Raw genomic sequence first — 18,636 nt, forward strand, 5'->3', positions numbered from 1 at the left:
TTTCAGAAAGTTCAATAATCGGCATGGCATAGACAAAAGATGTGGACCCCTCAAAATGCTAAGGACAAATATTGGCAAAATCTCAAGACTCTACATTTTCATTTTAGTGATCCAAGATCACATTGAGTCCATATGAAAAGCCAATACTATTAAAAGGGGATGAGGTGTTGCTTAATGGCTTGCTTGCTCAAAATTCTTAATGATATGCTCCAAAAGCCCTCAACCACTTTCTCATTTCCACATATGTCCTAAACCTAAAGTCAAACTCGGCCCCACCGATTTGATCTATCCGGCGCCACCGAGTTCACTTGACATAGCCATAGCCAGAAACCCTAATCAGTTCGGTCTTATCGATAGGGATCTCGGTCCCACCGAGTTGGCAATGCAAACTCTCTGTTTCCTTTTTGTAACGTTTCGGTCTCACCGAAATGAGCGATCGGTCCCACCGAGTTTTCCTGACCTACTCTCTGTTTTCTTGTTACTGAAATCGGTCACACCGAGTTGAAGTAATCGGTTAAACCGAGATCAAGTCTTGCCCTAACCCTAGCGCATCGGTCTCACCGAGTTTCACTATTCGGTCCCACCGAGTTTGGTAAATTGTGTGTAACGGTTAGATTTTGTGTGGAGGCTATATATACCACTCCACCCCCTTCTCCATTCAGAAGAGAGCCATCAGAACATGCCTACACTTCCAACATTCATTTTCTAAGAGAGAACCACCTACTCATGTGTTGAGACCAAGACATTCCAATCCAACCACAAGAATCTTGATCTCTAGCCTTCCCCAAGTAGCTTTCCACTCAAATCATCTTTCCACCATATCCAAATCTGTGAGAGAGATTTGAGTGTTGGGGAGACTATCATTTGAAGCACAAGAGCAAGGAGTTCATCATCAACACACCATCTATTACCTTTTGGAGAGTGGTGTCTTCTAGATTGGTTAGGTGTCCTTTGGGAGCTTCCATCCAGATTATGGAGTTGAACCAAGGAGTTTGTAAGAGCAAGGAGATCGCCTACTTCGTGAAGATCTAACCAAGTGAGGCAAGTCCTTCTTGGGCGATGGCCATGGTGGGATAGATAAGGTTGCTTCTTCGTGGACCCGTCGTGGGTGGAGCCCTCCGTGGAGTCGCGCAACCGTTACCCTTCGTGGGTTGAAGTCTCCATCAACATGGATGTACGATAGCACCACCTATCAGAACCACGCCAAAAATCTCCGTGTCTACATTGCGTTTGCTCCCTCCAAACTCCTCCCCTTTACCTTCATATGCAGTGATTTACATTCCGCTGCTATACTCTTAGAATTGCATGTGTTGGTTGATTGCTTGACTTCTGATAAGTTGCTAAAATCTGCCAAGACTTAAAATCAGGAAAGGACTAGATTTTTATTTGGTCAAGTAGTCTAATCACCCTGCCTCTAGACATACTTTCGATTCTACAAGTGGTATCAGAGCTTTGGTCTCCATTTGCCTTGATTTCCATAGCTTTGGTGATCATAGCCTTGGTTTCACAACCTTGGATAGTATGGTGTCTAGTGAGGGAAATTACCACCGTAGAGGTCCTTACTTTTATGGTACTAATTTTGCTAGTTGGAAGCATAAAATGAAAATGCATATTCTTGGACATAACCCCGCCGTTTGGGCTATTGTGTGTATTGGCTTGCAAGGTGAATTCTTCGATGGAATAGAACCAAATCGTGAAGCTACCATGGAAGAACTGAAGATGCTGCAATACAATGCTCAAGCTTGCGATACCGTCTTCAACGGATTGTGCCCCGAAGAATTCAAAAAAATCAGCCGTCTTGAGAATGCAAAGGAAATTTGGGATACTTTGATTGATATGCACGAAGGTACCGACTCCGTCAAGGAATCCAAATTGGACGTGCTTCAAAGTCAACTTGACAAGTTCAAAATGAAGGATGGTGAGGGTGTCGCTGAAATGTACTCTAGGCTTGCTCTCATCACAAATGAGATTGCCGGCTTAGGAAGTGAAGAGATGTCGACAGATTCATCACCAAGAAGATCCTAAGAGCCTTGGATGGAAAATACGACACCGTGTGCACATTGATCCAAATGATGCCCAATTACAAAGATCTCAAGCCAACGGAAGTCATTGGTAGAATTGTTGCTCATGAGATGTCACTCAAGGATAAAGAAGATCTTCACAACAAGTCTAGTGGTGCTTAGAAAGCCTCATGTGATGCTCCTACATCATCAAGTGAGAAACAAGCCTTCAATGAAGAATTGAGCTTAATGGTGAAGAACTTCAACAAGTTCTACAAGAGTAGAAGCAAAGAACGAAGTTCCAAGTCAAGGTCCTACAATGACAAAAGATCTTCTAGTCATGAGAGAAATTGCTATAATTGTGGATGACCCAGACACGGAGGTACTTATTGCCTCCCTCGCCCTTTCGTGTAGGTCCAATCATGTCCAACTCCTATACATCAAAGGGCCAAATTATGGGAATTGTTTCAAGGGTTCTAGCTGGTAAGTGGTTGGCTTTAGCAAATAGTTGGCATCCCAGTCATTTGTTGACGATATCAACAGGGGCGGATCTAGATTGGAAATTACCCGGTGTCCACGTAGAAGAATGCATGCCTACACATCAAATAATTCAATGATCTACACACTAAATCAATGGATTACATTAAGCAAGTTCAAATTGGACCCGGTGCCGGTGACATCGGCTAGCTCTACATAGCTACGCCCCTGGATATCAACTGTGTCTGCCCACGTCGTAGGATAATAGAAGACAACACGGAAGGCCTTGGTCACCAGGGTCCGAGGAGCCGCATGGTACCCTCAAGTGCCGGAGTGAATCTCGTGCAGGAGTTGCTGACCCTTCTCGTCGTTGTGGTTGTTGTTGCCGCCGTCGTGGCCGTGGTGGGGATGCCTAGGATAAGAAACGTGACGGCAGAGAGGGTGGGCGCGAGGAAGAGGCCTGGAGCTCCTGCTTCCGCGCATCGACGAGCGCTTCTTCTCCACCGACACCAGCACTTACGCCGTTGCATTCCACAAGCATGCCCCTGCCTCCCGTGTAGGAGGATGGCGTCACCGCCTCCCCAACCACCGTCACCTGCCTCGCACCTCTGCCTCACGGACAAAGCCATTGTCGCACTATTGCAACATAGGAGCTCCCCTGGCCGTGGCTGAAATTGGTTTGCTCGGGAGCACCCGTCGCCGCTCCCCGCGAAGCAGCACCTCCGCAGACTCCTCCTCCTTGTGACACGACAACCGATGGCCCGCGAGCCTCTGCCTTTGCGCCACACCACTGCGCCACCGCTGGTAATCGGACAACACCATTGCGAGAGAACCGCCAAGGGGAGGAATGATTCGGCGCTGCTATGTGATGGAGGGGGTGGTCGGTGGGAAGAAAGAGGAGAGGGAGGGGGTAGCGACGAGAGAGATGGAGATGAGTGGTGCGAAGACGAGTGTATGCGTTCACGACGTCTGCCTTTTTTTTGAATGATTTCGTTCGCTGACGTGGTTGTTGTCTTGTGCTCTAAGATTCGTGCTCAAATCCAACGGTGAAAGAGACGTTCATCCCAAAAGCCCAAAAACTTGACATAGTGAGATGTACAGTGATTCCATAGGAAAAAGAGTTAAGAGCATATCTAGTAGATCCCATATAAGTCCGGCGAAGTGCGTTTTCCGGCCGTTTTACGGATGGGCAAAAAAAAGGTCCGACAAGGTCCGGTAAAAAGGGCTCGGCCCGTAAACCTCCCTCCATTCCTCCATAATGCGGGCGCCGGTGCATTTTAGCGTTCCCGTCCCGCAATCCCCACATCCACCTCCCCCGCGAAATCCATTCTCTGGCGATAAATCCCTACACCTCCGGCGACGTTTTGCGACGCATTTGACCACCGGAGACGGTGTCCGTTGGATCCGGGTTTGGCGGCGGCGGGGGGTTCGGGTGCCGTGGGGGGTTCGGCGGCCGCAGTGGGTTCGATGCCCGCAAGCAACGCAAGGACGATGAGGCCGGAAGCTCCTTCTACGCCCTCCGGTGTCGAAAAGGCACAAGGAGCAGGCGCGCCGCCGTGACGCGCAGTCCCGTAGCGCCGGGTCGGAGACTATCCGTCGCCTCGGGCAGATGTTCGATCTGCCCATCTAGCGCCCCCGGGTGGCCGAGCGTGCGTGGTGGGCGGCGAAGGAGGCCGCCGCCGCCTGAGATGCAGCGGCGGCTGCGCGCGTGCCGGCGCTCCGGGAGGAGTACCAACTCGCCTCGACCCTCTCCGGCACGCTAATCTACCACACCCTCCACGGCAACGAGCCCCCGCCCCGTGAGGACGACTTCGGCGACTCCGACGACGAGTAGATGCTAGTATGAACTATCTAGTCTAGTTGTTTCAGTTTGACCTATCTATCGGTGTGCTATGTGCGAAACTATCTATCTAGTAGTTTAATTTGCTTGTATGTATGAACTATGTTTGTGGAACTACGGTGATGGCTATGACGCGAAGGCTTGTGGAGCTATCTATGTTTGAAATCGAGTACAAATCTGACGACATTTAACAAAATCTATCATGCGAGGAGGCCGCCGTCCCGTAAATTTTGTTTACAAGATACTATAAACGAAATTTACAGGACAGTTGTATACCGCTCTAAGCATCACATAACAAAAGGATGAACAATTAGCACGGGAAGGACCCAAAATAGTATTCTCTATACATCAACGCCTTGTTCGCGAAAACATCCAAGGAAACTATCGAATATATCCCCATCTTCCCTTTTATCCACGTCCATCTTTTTCCTCTTCCCCTCGCGGCGGCGTCGTGGGTGGAACCCGCTCCAGGCATTCTTCCACCGAAGAATCGGGACGTAGGTAACGAACCCTAACTTGTTTGGACTGCTCCGATCTTTTCTCCTGATGATCTAATTCTCTGTTTCTCTTGGATCGGTACCCCAACCCCGTCCAGTTTTCCGCGGCTAGATTTGGCGTCGGGAGAGGAAATTCGATCTGAAAATGGGGTTGTTCCGGGCCGCGTCGGGTTTAGCCCGGGTGGCGCTGCGGAGGAGCCTGTCGTGCGCTCCGGCGAGCCCGTTCGCCGGCCCCGCGCCGCGGTACTTCCACTCGACGCTCCCCCGGCGGTACGCGGCGCCTGAGCCCCGCGCCGTGCCGCTCTCGCGCCTCACCGACAGCTTCCTCGATGGCACCAGCAGCGTGTACCTCGAGGAGCTGCAGCGGGCGTGGGAGGCGGACCCGACCTCCGTCGACGAGTCCTGGGACAACTTCTTCCGGAACTTTGTCGGGCAGGCCGCCACGTCCCCCGGCATATCCGGCCAGACGATCCAGGAGAGCATGAGGCTGCTGCTGCTCGTGCGCGCGTACCAGGTGAGCGGCCACATGAAGGCCAAGCTCGATCCTCTCGGGCTGGAGCAGCGCCCGGTTCCGGATGTCCTGGACCCGGCGTTCTACGGCTTCTCTGAGTCTGATTTGGATCGGGAGTTCTTCCTCGGGGTGTGGAGGATGGCTGGGTTCTTGTCGGAGAATCGGCCTGTGCAGACACTTCGTTCTGTGTTGGGACGCCTGGAGCAGGCCTACTGTGGCACCATTGGTTACGAGTACATGCACATACCTGACCGCGAAAAGTGCAACTGGCTGAGGGAGAGGATCGAGACAGTTAACCCAAGGGAGTACACCTATGATCGTCGCCAGGTCATGCTCGACAGGCTCATCTGGAGTACGCAGTTTGAGAATTTCCTGGCACAGAAGTGGACCACTGCAAAGCGTTTCGGCCTGGAAGGTGCAGAGACACTGATTCCTGGTATGAAGGAGATGTTTGACAGGGCAGCTGATCTTGGTGTAGAGAGTATTGTCATTGGGATGCCACACAGAGGCAGGCTCAATGTCTTGGGAAACGTCGTACGTAAGCCCTTGCGACAGATCTTCAGCGAGTTTAGTGGTGGTACCAAGCCTGTCAATGAGGGGGAGGGTTTGTATACAGGGACAGGCGATGTCAAGTACCATCTAGGAACTTCATATGATAGGCCTACCAGAGGTGGGAAACATATCCATCTATCGTTGGTTGCAAATCCAAGTCATTTGGAAGCAGTCGATCCTGTTGTTGCTGGGAAGACCAGAGCAAAGCAGTACTATTCCAATGATCTTGACAGGACCAAGAATCTAGGGGTGCTATTGCATGGTGATGGAAGCTTCTCAGGGCAGGGTGTTGTGTATGAGACCCTGCATCTGAGTGCACTTCCAAACTACACCACCGGTGGAACAATTCATCTTGTGGTCAATAATCAGGTTGCATTCACTACTGATCCGATGTCAGGGAGATCTTCACAGTATTGTACAGATGTAGCCAAAGCATTGGATGCTCCAATTTTCCATGTGAACGGTGACGACTTGGAGGCTGTGGTTCATACTTGTGAACTTGCTGCGGAGTGGAGGCAAACATTTCATTCTGATGTAGTGGTGGATATTGTATGCTACCGTCGATTTGGGCATAATGAGATTGACGAGCCCTCCTTCACCCAGCCTAAAATGTACAAGGTATTGTCCAGACCCCACCCCGCCCCCAAAGGAAAGAAAAAAGGAAAACACCATTATGATTATGATCTGGCACACAATTCTATATGCATTTGGCCTTTTCATTCTTAATTTTAGTCCTGATTATTCCTTACTTTTGACTAAACACCATCTTTGGAACTCTGGCTAATTATCATTTAGTAGACATAACTGTGAGCCTTAAGACGCCTTAAGTATTTTACTTATCTATTGGTAAACAGAACTAGAAAGATTGCCATGAATCAGCAATAAAACTGATTCTGCGTAATAAAATAGCGATATTACTATACAAGCAACTTAAGATATATCTTTCTATCTGAATCAGGTGATTAGGAACCACCCAAGTGCGCTTGAGATATATCAAAACCAGCTGTTAGAATCGGGGAAGATCTCCAAGGAAGATATTGACAAGATACACAAGAAGGTCAGCACCATACTGAATGAGGAATTCAAAAAGAGCAAAGACGATATCCCCAACAAGAGGGACTGGCTTTCAGCTTACTGGACTGGGTTTAAGTCCCCAGAACAGATTTCACGTATCCGAAACACCGGGTAAATGATTCTTTCCTTCCAGTTTGGTAGTTTCTGTGTTTCCCTCCACATTTTGTGTGAGTGTATTTGATGTAATGCATTTGCAACAATGCAGTGTCAAGCCAGAGATTCTAAAACGTGTTGGTGAAGCCATGACAACACTGCCAGAAACATTCAAACCTCACAGGGCTGTCAAGAAGATTTTTGATTTGCGTCGCCAAATGATTGAGACTGGGGAAGGCATTGACTGGGCAGTGGGTGAAGCACTTGCTTTTGCAACTCTTATAATTGAGGGGAACCATGTCAGGTTAAGTGGCCAGGATGTTGAGAGAGGTACATTCAGCCACCGCCATTCTGTCATCCATGACCAAGAAACTGGAGAGCAGTACTGCCCACTTGATAATCTTGTCATGAACCAGAATGAGGAACTATTTACTGTAAGCAACAGGTAAGAATTGTAGTCTGCTAACTTGTTCCAGTTAGGGGTGCACATGGGTTACTTCAGTTAGATTTCTTATATGATGAAACATGAAATCACCATAAGCAGATAGACTGAAAACTGTATCAGCTAGTTTAGTTATAATGTTGGTTTTATGTTGTACATAGTGATTGATTTTATATCCATATACATAAGAGAAAGCTTAAGGCTGGCTTGATCCACCAGTATTTGACAGTGGACACATAACTGACCAATTATGCTCATTATTGTCAACTCTGGAATGGAGAATTGACAATACCCTTTTTATTTCTAAGGAGAACGGTTAGAACATAAACAAATTGGGGCCAGTATTACTGAAGATGCAATTTGGCATGCTAAGGCTCCAAAAATTTGTCCTTAGCCAAATAATTGGTGTTTTTTGCTGATACATTCTCATGATTTTTTAGCAGCTGAGGTATGCAACAAGTTTTGTACCTGTTGAATTGAGCAGCACATGTGGCATGTGTAGCAGACATGTTGCTCAGGGATGGAATCATGGCTAAATGCATGTTGTATAATTTTGGAGCATTATATGTCCTGGGATGATCTAGAGAAATAGAAAATGACTAACTAAACACCATCTTGGAATAATTGGTAGACCCAAAACAAAGTTGGTTTAGAAGGTTGATTTCTACATGCTCATAATTGTCTGGAACTGTTAAGAAAATCTGAAGCGAGGAAACGAAGAGGAAATTCTTAGCAAATTGTTATATTCTCTGAACTGACTAAATTAGTAATTTTAGGTAGAGACTACTTGACGACGTCATAACCTTGTCATCTGAATATAAGCTTGTCATTTAAATAATTATTTAAATATATATATACTGATGTTGTCTCTTGATGTATTTCCCTTTTTTAATTGATCTGGTTTACCATCACCTGATGTGTGCTATAATTTGCACAGTTCCCTGTCAGAATTTGCTGTTCTGGGCTTTGAGTTAGGTTATTCAATGGAGAACCCAAACTCACTGGTTTTATGGGAAGCACAGTTTGGCGATTTTTCAAATGGGGCTCAAGTGATATTTGATCAGTTCATTAGTAGCGGAGAGGCAAAATGGCTCCGCCAGACTGGGCTTGTTGTCTGCCTTCCTCATGGATATGACGGTCAAGGGCCTGAACATTCTAGTGCGAGAATGGAGCGCTTCCTTCAGGTATCATTTTGCCCAGGTTGCAAGGATGTGGACACAAGTATCTCTTCCATTTAAAGTACCTGTATTATATGCACATAAAAGGAACATATGAGGAGAGCACTTACTGTAAATTAGCTCTTACACAATTTTATCATGGTATACACGCACAGTGCTGGAACTGCCATAACCATACACCACACTATTTATATAAATATTCCCCATTTACTGGCAAAATGTATTTTTTTCCCTCCACTTTCTTGCTTATTATGGCTTTCCTGTTCGCATGACCTAACGAGGACAAAGCTAAATACCTCATAGGCAAACCTCTTTTCATGAGAGTGCATGTTAATTGCGCAACATTTGTATTGTGCTTCCTCTACTTCTGAGTTCTATAGAAAGTTGCAACTACACCAAACTTGATTCTTAGTTGGACTTCTGTATCATGCAATTTATGGGTTGTACTTCACAACACGTGAGAGCCAAAATCCATGTAGCATTGGTGAAGCATTTTGAAGATAGTTCATTGAAATACTTGCCAAATATGTTAAATTGCATATTTTGTTAATATAAATACAAACCTGCAGAACCAACAAATTCTGCAACTATGAAGTTTCTTTCCTAGGCCTGGGTCATGGAGATCTTAAATGCTGCTACCTTTTGGTTTAGCTATATTCCTTTTTAAGAATGTCCATGATTGCAGATGAGTGATGATAACCCCTATGTTATACCTGAGATGGATCCAACACTGAGGAAGCAAATCCAGGAGTGCAACTGGCAGGTCGTGAATGTCACAACTCCTGCAAACTATTTCCATGTGCTGCGTCGCCAGGTGAATATAATAATACAACCTCCCTCCCCCCACCCCGTCCTCCTGCCCTTCGCAACCATCTTTCGGTGCATTAACCTGTATCTTCCTCTGTTTGCAGATACACCGGGATTTCAGAAAGCCTTTAATTGTGATGTCTCCAAAGAATCTCCTCCGTCACAAGGACTGCAAATCCAGTCTATCTGAATTCGATGATCTTGCTGGTCACCCTGGATTTGATAAGCAAGGGACACGCTTCAAGCGTCTAATAAAAGACCGGAATGACCATAAGGACCTTGAGGAAGGAATCAGACGTCTAGTTCTTTGTTCTGGAAAGGTAGGTTATGTTATACTTGCTGGAAGCTATACGTCCAACAAAGTTGCAAACTCAGCTTCTTCACCTACTTATTTTATAACTAACTTTGCTATGATCTAGGTGTACTATGAATTGGATGAAGAAAGAAAGAAGTCGGATTCCAATGATGTCGCAATATGTAGAGTTGAGCAGCTCTGTCCATTCCCCTATGACCTCATTCAGCGCGAGCTGAAGAGATATCCAAGTATGTGGCAAAAAATACCTTGCTCAAATATTTCCATTGCGTTGCTATATCGAGTAGTCCTTTTTCTCTTCGTGAAAACATACAAGGTTTGCATGTAGGTAGATAAACTCTTCTACCTTACATGCCAATTTTATTTGAAATGGGGTACAGAACAATAGGAAGTGATCGGTCAAGTAGGCAGGACTATGTATTTTATTAACCAGGATACCTGTTTCTAGTTAAAAAAACATTTTTGTTGATCCAGTATACTTGTGAGTATGAGATACCTCATATTGTATGCTCTAGTGAATTCTAGTAATAACCACCAAAAAGATGATGAAGCCTAGCAGCACTAAAAGTATATACTGTCTGCGTGTTTCTGTTTTGCAGATGCCGAGATTGTTTGGTGCCAAGAAGAACCGATGAACATGGGGGCGTATACCTACATCAATCCTCGCCTGCTGACTGCGATGAGGGCGCTCGGTCGTGGCAGCATAGATGATATCAAGTATGTTGGAAGGGCCCCTTCTGCAGCCACAGCTACAGGTTTCTATACTGTCCATGTGCAGGAGCAAACTGAGCTCGTGAAGAAGGCGCTGCAGCGAGACCCCATCAAGTCTCCGCTCTGAACATGTAGATTCTTTGCATAGCCATCAGAACTTCTGATCTCCTACCATGCAGAAAAACAACAGGTCTTAATTACATCTCTTCAGCCATTTGGTGAATAATCGTTATGCATGTGTGGTGCCGCACATTAGAAACGGTCTGAGGTCCATTTTGAGTGCATAATTTTTTCCCGTCAAAGCTTTTTGGTCTACATCCTTTTGTTTTTCTGGGTGCTAAGGTTAAACAAGCTGTATCCAGTTCTCCCTTTGCCAATAAAGAAGTGTACCCAGTACTGATGTATGTATGTCCTACGAGACGCTCCGTCCCTACGGCTGTGCCTAGTTTATGATTCCAGTCTGTCTCTCTCAAATACTTGGAAAGAAACTAGTTCAGTGAAGTACTAGCACACCATCTCCCAGGCCACTTATATGTGTGGCACATGCTTTCGTCACCAGACATGCGTTAAGCAGGCTTCTTTTGTTATTGTTATGTCTGAACTGGCCGTTTTCTTTCTTTCCTTTTCCTTTCTAGATGGAAGATCCATGACTTGCCTAATAGATCCATTTCTTTTTTGGAAAAAGAAATTTTCAATCTTGTAACCCTCATGTGCTATACACAGAAAATCGAATTGGCATCCAACAACGAGAAACTGGATTGGGGCCACCTGGGCCTCCTAACGGGCCGAGGGCCATAGCACTAGCAAAAGGACACCGGGAAATAAAAAGGGGAAAATGACGATCCTACGCTTCGACTCAAAAAAAGAAAAAGAAAAGAAGAGGCGCTTGATGTTTAAGAACAGGAAGACAGATAGCAAATGCAGTGTTCGTACACTCATTAATGGAGCTTAAGGCAAGGACCAGCTGTACAAATCCAAGCGTGATTTCTCTGTCAGTACTGTCCGGACAATGATAATCACTTGGTCCTTCCCAACTGGCTCTTGTTTGTGTCCCTTGCATAAAGCACTCATTCATTGAACGGCGGCTCCGTGGGTGCATCTCCAGATTCAGACACCGAGAGGGAACGAGATCCTCTGACGTAGGAGAAACTACTGCCGAGGGACGTTGATGCGTGTAGGCCGTTCTTTTCGCATCCAACAGCAGGAGGTGAAACCGGGTGAAAACACAACGGATGAGTTAGCTCGCCGGCACGCCCAGCTTCAGGGTCGTGGTCGGCTGTACCACGCCGACGCCGTCCTCGTCCAGGCCGCTCTCAACTAGCGCTCTTCTCGTCGTGGTCGCCGCACTGGCGCACGCCGGCCGTGTCCTCCGAGAGGAGGAGGGGTCTGGCTTCGGCCGCCGCACTCGTTCTCTGCACTAGATGACCCGTTGCGCCAATGGCGCAAAGGCTGAGTGTAAGCTAATTATTGTAAGAGCATGCATTAACATATTGTTATTCGAAAAGAATAGCTCATTCTATACGCAGTTAGTACATAAGATTGGAAATGATTCAATAAGTCATGTAGAAAATGATTCTTTTGATCTGTTTAGATTGGATAGACAATCATGCAAAGGTCTTTGGATGTGCACTTAAAGATGAAAGCATATATTTCTTCCATCAAGGTTGTTTCAAAAGCATACCACATAGCAGTCTAAGCAGCAAATAACCGATAGCTAAATGCACAGGATGGTCTTAGGGGATTACATAAGATCCAAAAGGATGATAAACCCGGAAGTCTTGGTAGGTATCTATACTAATACTAAGTTATATAACAAGGGGCTCTTGCAACTTGCTTATATTGAGTAGACGATCAGGCACAGTCCCTTGGAAGTGCATTTGAAGGCGAAAGCGTATACTTGCCCTTCGTTCATGTGTGCCTGACGGAAGAAGTCGCTCCAGCCTTCAGTGATGGTTGCCCTTTTGTGAACACCCTTGATAAAGCGGGCCGTGACAGCGGCAGTTCCGTCTCCAGTAGTGATTGGCAGTTCACCATGGTCAGCATCCATGTGTGGGAAATGGAACCCCTAGAAAAAGGAACGCTAAAGTACTGAAAATAATAGTAAAGGTTAGTCACTATATCATTTTATACCATGCTATTATATGAAACCGGACAGAGTAATTGCAAAGGACTACCATTCTTTTGCCTTGTGTTGCAAATGTTTCTGTCATGTGGCACACATAGTAGTTATCAGGCGTGGTGGTGCTGCGGATGATCTTTCGCAGTGTACGGACATTATGGTTGTAGAGCTTAACTGTGTTGGCCCACACAATGTGGTGACTAAACTCATCTAAGTAGTGGATGCAAGGCTCACCTATGTTAAGTTGTACAAAGTTATATCTTTTAGTAGTTGTTGCGAGAGTTGATGGAATGAGAAGAGTAATGTAGCTCTTACCATGGATTTTCTTGCCTTTGAACTTTTGGATTGAGTTTGCTTTCCATGGGCGATGAATTTACTCGTATGCCTTATTGTGCTTCTGACAAGTGGTTCGTTTGTGTTGAATAGATAAGGAGATCATGGTAAGAGTTTGCAATAGCAAATAGAGGACAACATAAACAAACAGAGGGGCTAATTAGCTTGTGTGTACTCGTGAAAGATAGAAAAGACTATCTATTGTATATGGTCAGTGGGAAGCAGTAAGCAGTGCTTTTACATGTAACAGCAAATAAATCAGAGCATTAATGAATAGCAAACAGAACACCTACTGGACCCTGAAAGAATTTGTTTTATTACATAATTGATCAACTTGCATGCATAAGTGATAAAAAAAGACTGATCAATCATAAGTATGTTTTTCAGAATTACCATTGGTAATTGGTCACCGCTGGTATCACTGGTTGTGTCTACCTCCTCTTGTTTAACAGCTGTCATCTGAAAGAAGTAGTAGAATAATTAAGCTGATTTATCTGACTGTGGTTTTGCTTGGATGACTAACAGTGATGCATGTGTCTTAATACGGTGAGACTTCATAGGCCATTGGTGGTAAAAGATGCTCATTATATTTCATTAATAATCCTAATCCTCAAAAATCTTATTTCTTCACGTGTGAGGTGAAGTATATCGCTCAATGCCAAAGCCACCGGCCTTGTCGTCATTGGCGGTGGGTGAAATCGATGGCATCCGATCGAACCCAGTAGGCGGCGGATCTCTCTGGCCTCATCTTCAAGGTCTGTGAAGAGCACAACGCACTCGGCGTTGCGGATGAAGATCTCATGGTGCTTGACCGTGCGAGTGCTCTTCATGGACTCAAAGATTGCCCAGTTCTCGAAGACGATATTCAGTGAGACAAAAAACTGTATGGAAATAATCAGGATGGGATAGTGCTTTTAAGCACTATATCTAGAACCAGAGCCATGGCAAAAATTATGGTGATTTCATATGTAAATAAACCTGAAAAAGTAGCAAGATGACTCAGACCGAAAAACAAATCTCTTGACAGTGCTCTTTGGCAAGTGCTGCAGAAATGGATAAAACTCAGTCACAGTCTCTATACTAACGTTTCCTGTAGGCTGGGTGTAGTATAAAGATTTTGGGAGCTATAGTGTCTTTCAGCATAGCATCTAAAATAATCCTTGGTGGAATGTGTACAGGATCCATTAGGAAATCCTAAGATGATCTTGTAAGTGTTAGATTATCGCTCATAAAAAAGGCTATATAAGGTTAACCTGTACATCCCCGCAAAAAAAGGTTAACATGTACATGCTATTTATCTCTTATAATATCTATCTTTGCAAAGGAAAAAAATGTAGAATAAAACCAAATATCATCTATGGAATAAAAACTTAGTACCGTTATCTAAAATAGTACATCATAAATCATCTATCCTATCATTAGTATGCAGTATGCAGTATATCATTTCTCATAGCTGGAAAGAGACCATGCATCATAACCAATATGGAGAAAGTAAGGAAGGGAATGGGCACACCAGGGACCAATGACGTTTATGTGATGAGGTATTTACCAGAATGGAGATGGTCCGAGACCTAGAAAGAAAAAAATAGAAGCAAAATATGTGTAGCTTAGCTGAATGGGGGAGATGATTCCAAACTTGCAGATTCAGAATTAATGGGAATGCTTCCCCGTCGGCGGCGGCCACATGACCACAGCCTAGGTGTCATGGTCATCTTGAGATCGAGCGATGACCGATCGTTCCTCCCACATCAATGACCACAACAACGCAGGGGATAGTGCCATCTCGCGATCAAGCATAATGATGGCCACAACCCTAGGTCAAACACCGCTACCTTGGCAAGTCCGCTGACCACAAGGTACCTTTGTTGCAAAAAATAACCATACGACATGTCACAGGATATTGCGCAGACATGGCAGCCAATCACAAGGTCGTGAAGGATGACTATAATGTATTAACATTGCAGCAGTTAAGTTTCTATGAGTGGAACAATGAAAAATTATTATATAAGCCTACTTAATCTAGTCATGATCTATAACCAAAAGTAGTTATCTTTTCAAAAACAGGGAGGCACACTCTCACATATCAGTTCTTAGTAATTATAGAATGCCCATTATATATTAACTGAAGTAAAACCAAGCATGTATGTACAATGAATTTCAGGAATAAAAACTTTTTGGGAAATTATAGTAGATCCTAAACAAAAATAAAATACAAAATAGAAAGGTACTTTGACATGGCCTTCCATCAGTGTATTCATTTGTCTTCTATTGATCACCCACACCTGAAATGAAAATAAAAGGATGGCTTCTCATTTTGGTCTAAAAAATTAGATCAACAAATGATAAATAAAAATTAATGTTAATAATTTTGTAACTGCAATAAATATGGCATCAGGACCAAAAGATGCTCAAATAACATCAATGCCTAAACTGTAGTAGCATGCAGATATAACATCCTTTTTGTCTCATAAACCAAAGGAAGTTCAGAATATACCATCTTAAATCGGTGTGAGCGCCTTGGCTTGCATCATCTCCTAGTTGACCTGAGCTACAAATGCAATACAGGTCAATACTCTGATTTCATTGACCCTATTTTGCACAGGTCAATACAGAAGGAACCAAATCAGTCAATAGTGATACTCTGAAGAAATGCTTACCATATTTTTATAGAGATGCAGAGGGAGAGGGAGCGGGAGAGGGTCTGAGTCTGATGGTGTAGAAGAAGCCGGAGAGGAAGACGACCATGCGGTCTGCGCCTGCCATGAAGAGGCGATTGTTTCCGTTCATGGCGCCGCCGAAGTGGTTATCGGGGGCAGACAGGATGGGAATCTCCGCGTCCGCGGCGTGGGGGTGCTGCGGCGGCCACCTCGTCCTCTCCACGAAAGCTTCATGTCCTCGTCCATCTCTCAAGTGTGGTGGTGCCCATGCCTCTCCTGCTAAGAGTTGAGGAGCGGCGAAAGCTTGGGTTAGGAGCAGCTATGGCAAGAGCACAACAGGGCAAGATAAACGGGGAAGGAGAAGGTTGATGTACCTCTGCAAGGAGCGAAGGAGAGGGGCTTGAGTAGCAGGCTGCACCCTTCCTGACGAAGAAAGAACGCTGGTCGACCGACGGCGCTCCTCGCACACGCATCTGCACCTGCTGCTCCTGGGTCGAGCCGGCAGGTTCAGCAGGAAAAATAGTTGAAGGATGCAATAAATGGCATCTCAAATTTTGTAGCCCAAGAACAAACATACATTTAGATAAGAAGAATTGAACACATACCTCAAAGGGAAGCATGACGAACATTGATGTTATCATGGGAAATATGCAAAGAGCATCAGGGGTCGTTAGATCTGTAAGCCATGGAGCTCCAGCCCCTTTTAAAAATGGAACTTTCTCAGCCACGTTTGATATCTAGAAGCATGACAGAAAATCGAAATGCCTGCCTGAAATTATCAGTCGAATGCTTTAGACTTGAAAGAGAAGAAAATCACAGTTCAAAACCTCTGCACGAAAATAACCCTTGCATACACCAGTACAACAATGAAATACCAACATGTGCTCAGTTTCAGGAGCCAAGCAACAAGTTAAGCCAAAGCTGAAGCAATTAGCATCTTGTAGAACGATGGGCAAATATATACTAAGATATATACACAATGGTTGCTTTCTTGATACTTTCTTTTCCTCAGTTTACCTCTTGAATAATGACAGGATATGATTTACTATTTGAAGTGAACAAGTTTTTCAGCAGTATCATGGGCAAATAAAACTAATTTCTTACATAGATCAACAGAAGTAAAAGAAAATTATAATGAAAAGCTACAACAACAATAATCTCATATCTGAAGTGTACCAGGCATGAGGAGAAGAAGGAGAGTGGGAGGAAAGGTACCAGGCCGATCTCTTTCCAATGAGGTTCAGCTGTGACCTGGAGGAGAGGCAGGAGGAGAGGCAAGAGGAGAGGCGGGGGGAGAGAAGCCTCTGTCGTTCGTAAGACCATGGCCACACTGATCGGCCGCTCGTCATCACCATTCTGGATGCATCTTGATGGCAGGAGAGGCACCTCTCCATCAGCGGCCACTGCCTCCTCCTCCCCTGCCTTTCCCAATGTTGCCGCCGCCATAGCCCCTGGCGCCACGAATCCCCTCCTGTCTCTCTCTCCCTCGCCGCCCTCACTCTCATCCCGCCGGTGTTTAGGTGTGACGACGCGGTGGAGAGGCCTGGAGGGGAGGAAGAGGAGGCGATGCAGAGAGAAGGACGGGCGTGGGGCTCGAGGACGGAAGGCGAGCCACCACCAACTACCCTAGGCGCCTCAGGCCACGCCCTGGCCGCGCCTCGCGCACGAGCCCGGCCGCATGTGCCCCGCCCGCTACCGCCCGTCGGCTCTGCACGCCGCGCCCCGTGCCGCCCGCGCGAGCCCGCTGCTGCTTCTGGGCGCCAACCGCGCGCGCTACTGCCGCCAAGCTGCTGCTCGCCCCGCCTGGCCGCCCCATGCGCGCCTCGTTCACGCACCGCACGCGCCGGCCGCGCCCTGCCCCGCGCCCTCCAGCGCCGCCCCGCGCACGCCCGGCGCTGCTCGCTTCCGCTGCGCCCTTCCGCAGCCACCCACGCCTGCCGCCGCCGTGGCCCGACCGCGTCCGCCTCCCTGCACCGCCCGCCTACGCCTGCCGCTGCGCGCCCACAGCTGCTGTCGCCGCCGCCGCGTAGAGGGGATGGGATGCGGGAGGGGAGGATGGAGGAAGAGGGAGACTTGTGGCGGCTGTGAGGATTGGTGGAAAGGGGTAGGGTTTGCGAGGTGCCACGATTGGCGGATTGGGTGTGGGCGACGAGTGCTCCAGTCCACCCCACTTTTCACCGCATATCATCTATTTTTTGCACACGAGTGCACGCACAAACCGCACACTGCAGCGCTGGTCCCACGCAGTTGCCTGGCCCAGTTGTCATGCACCAGAACCCAAATTCATTGCGTGAGTTAAGACAGACGGTGGGATATTTGACAGAGAGATGAAAAAGACAGAAAACTTTCCAGCGATGTAGATCGGGTGAACGAGATCGAAGGAGCGACGCGAGTGCCCCAGGTGAGCGGGTACTTAGAAGGGTTTATATGTTCAATTTCCGCCCTAGCGTACGCTGGTCGTGTCCTTCGAGAGGAGTACGAGTCTGACTCTGAGGCCTCACAGAAGCCCTTCCAGCCGAGGCTCCGTCGCCGTTTACGAGTGGCCCCTTGAGGAAAGACTGTGGTAGCACCGGAGGAAGAGTCTATGGCGATGCCATCGTCGATGTCTTCGTGTTTCTGCGTTCTTGTTCATGTTTGTCTCTCGACGGCACAGAGGACCAGCGCGGTGGCCAGCACGATACGAGGGCTGGTTGAGAGCAGCCTGTACGCGCGTGGTGCAGCCGACCACGACCGTGGAGCTGGACGTGCCGGCGAGCTGTGCGTGTTGAGTATATATGTTGTGCATATTTATGTATTGAGCCGACCTTTTAGTTGCTTTGTATAGTAGAGGTCATGACCCATCTTTGTACATCATATATACGTGACTTTGCACATGAGCAATACATCGTGCAATTCATACATCATATATGGTATCAGTTTTTTAGGTTTCTTTCCTCACTTCCACTCCATCGCCGCGCGTCTACCCCGCGTCGCCGCCACCACTGCTCCAAGCCGCCGCCGCCGCCCGCGCCCTCCCGTCGCGCCCGCCGCTG

The 18,636-nt window shown here is 46.7% G+C and overlaps 2 protein-coding genes across 3 annotated transcripts in view; one reads left to right on the forward strand and one right to left on the reverse strand.

Annotated features, from left to right (window-relative positions):
* The first annotated feature begins 4,634 nt into the window (after positions 1-4,634).
* LOC123053148 (2-oxoglutarate dehydrogenase, mitochondrial) lies at positions 4,635-10,895 on the forward strand. Of its 2 annotated transcripts, none has more exons than XM_044476559.1 (9): positions 4,635-4,818; positions 4,913-6,495; positions 6,836-7,062; positions 7,157-7,489; positions 8,424-8,670; positions 9,350-9,478; positions 9,576-9,791; positions 9,891-10,014; positions 10,384-10,679. In XM_044476559.1, the coding sequence occupies exons 2-9, from the start codon at positions 4,960-4,962 to the stop codon at positions 10,620-10,622; spliced, it is 3,051 nt and encodes a 1,016-aa protein (XP_044332494.1). In that variant the 5' UTR covers positions 4,635-4,818; positions 4,913-4,959; the 3' UTR covers positions 10,623-10,679. The 2 variants fall into 2 exon arrangements, with proteins under 2 accessions (XP_044332494.1, XP_044332493.1); XM_044476558.1 differs by having other exon boundaries at positions 4,672-4,814; positions 10,384-10,895.
* Positions 10,896-12,049: 1,154 nt separating this feature from the next.
* The window catches only part of LOC123055787 (uncharacterized), a 9,316-nt gene continuing 2,729 nt past the window's right edge, over positions 12,050-18,636 (reverse strand). Inside the window, exons 2-11 of the mRNA XM_044479646.1 lie at positions 18,263-18,359; positions 16,820-17,774; positions 16,210-16,373; positions 15,979-16,092; positions 15,605-15,880; positions 15,442-15,495; positions 13,341-15,229; positions 12,930-13,011; positions 12,670-12,848; positions 12,050-12,583 (exon numbers count right to left, since the gene is read on the reverse strand). Of these exons, the coding sequence (XP_044335581.1) occupies positions 16,325-16,373; positions 16,820-17,774; positions 18,263-18,359 (1,101 nt within the window). The 3' untranslated portion in view covers positions 12,050-12,583; positions 12,670-12,848; positions 12,930-13,011; ... (3 more) ...; positions 15,979-16,092; positions 16,210-16,324. The remainder of the gene's footprint in view (positions 12,584-12,669; positions 12,849-12,929; positions 13,012-13,340; positions 15,230-15,441; positions 15,496-15,604; positions 15,881-15,978; positions 16,093-16,209; positions 16,374-16,819; positions 17,775-18,262; positions 18,360-18,636) is intronic.

Source organism: Triticum aestivum, chromosome 2D, assembly GCF_018294505.1.
Source record: "Triticum aestivum cultivar Chinese Spring chromosome 2D, IWGSC CS RefSeq v2.1, whole genome shotgun sequence".
NCBI lineage: Eukaryota > Viridiplantae > Streptophyta > Magnoliopsida > Poales > Poaceae > Triticum > Triticum aestivum.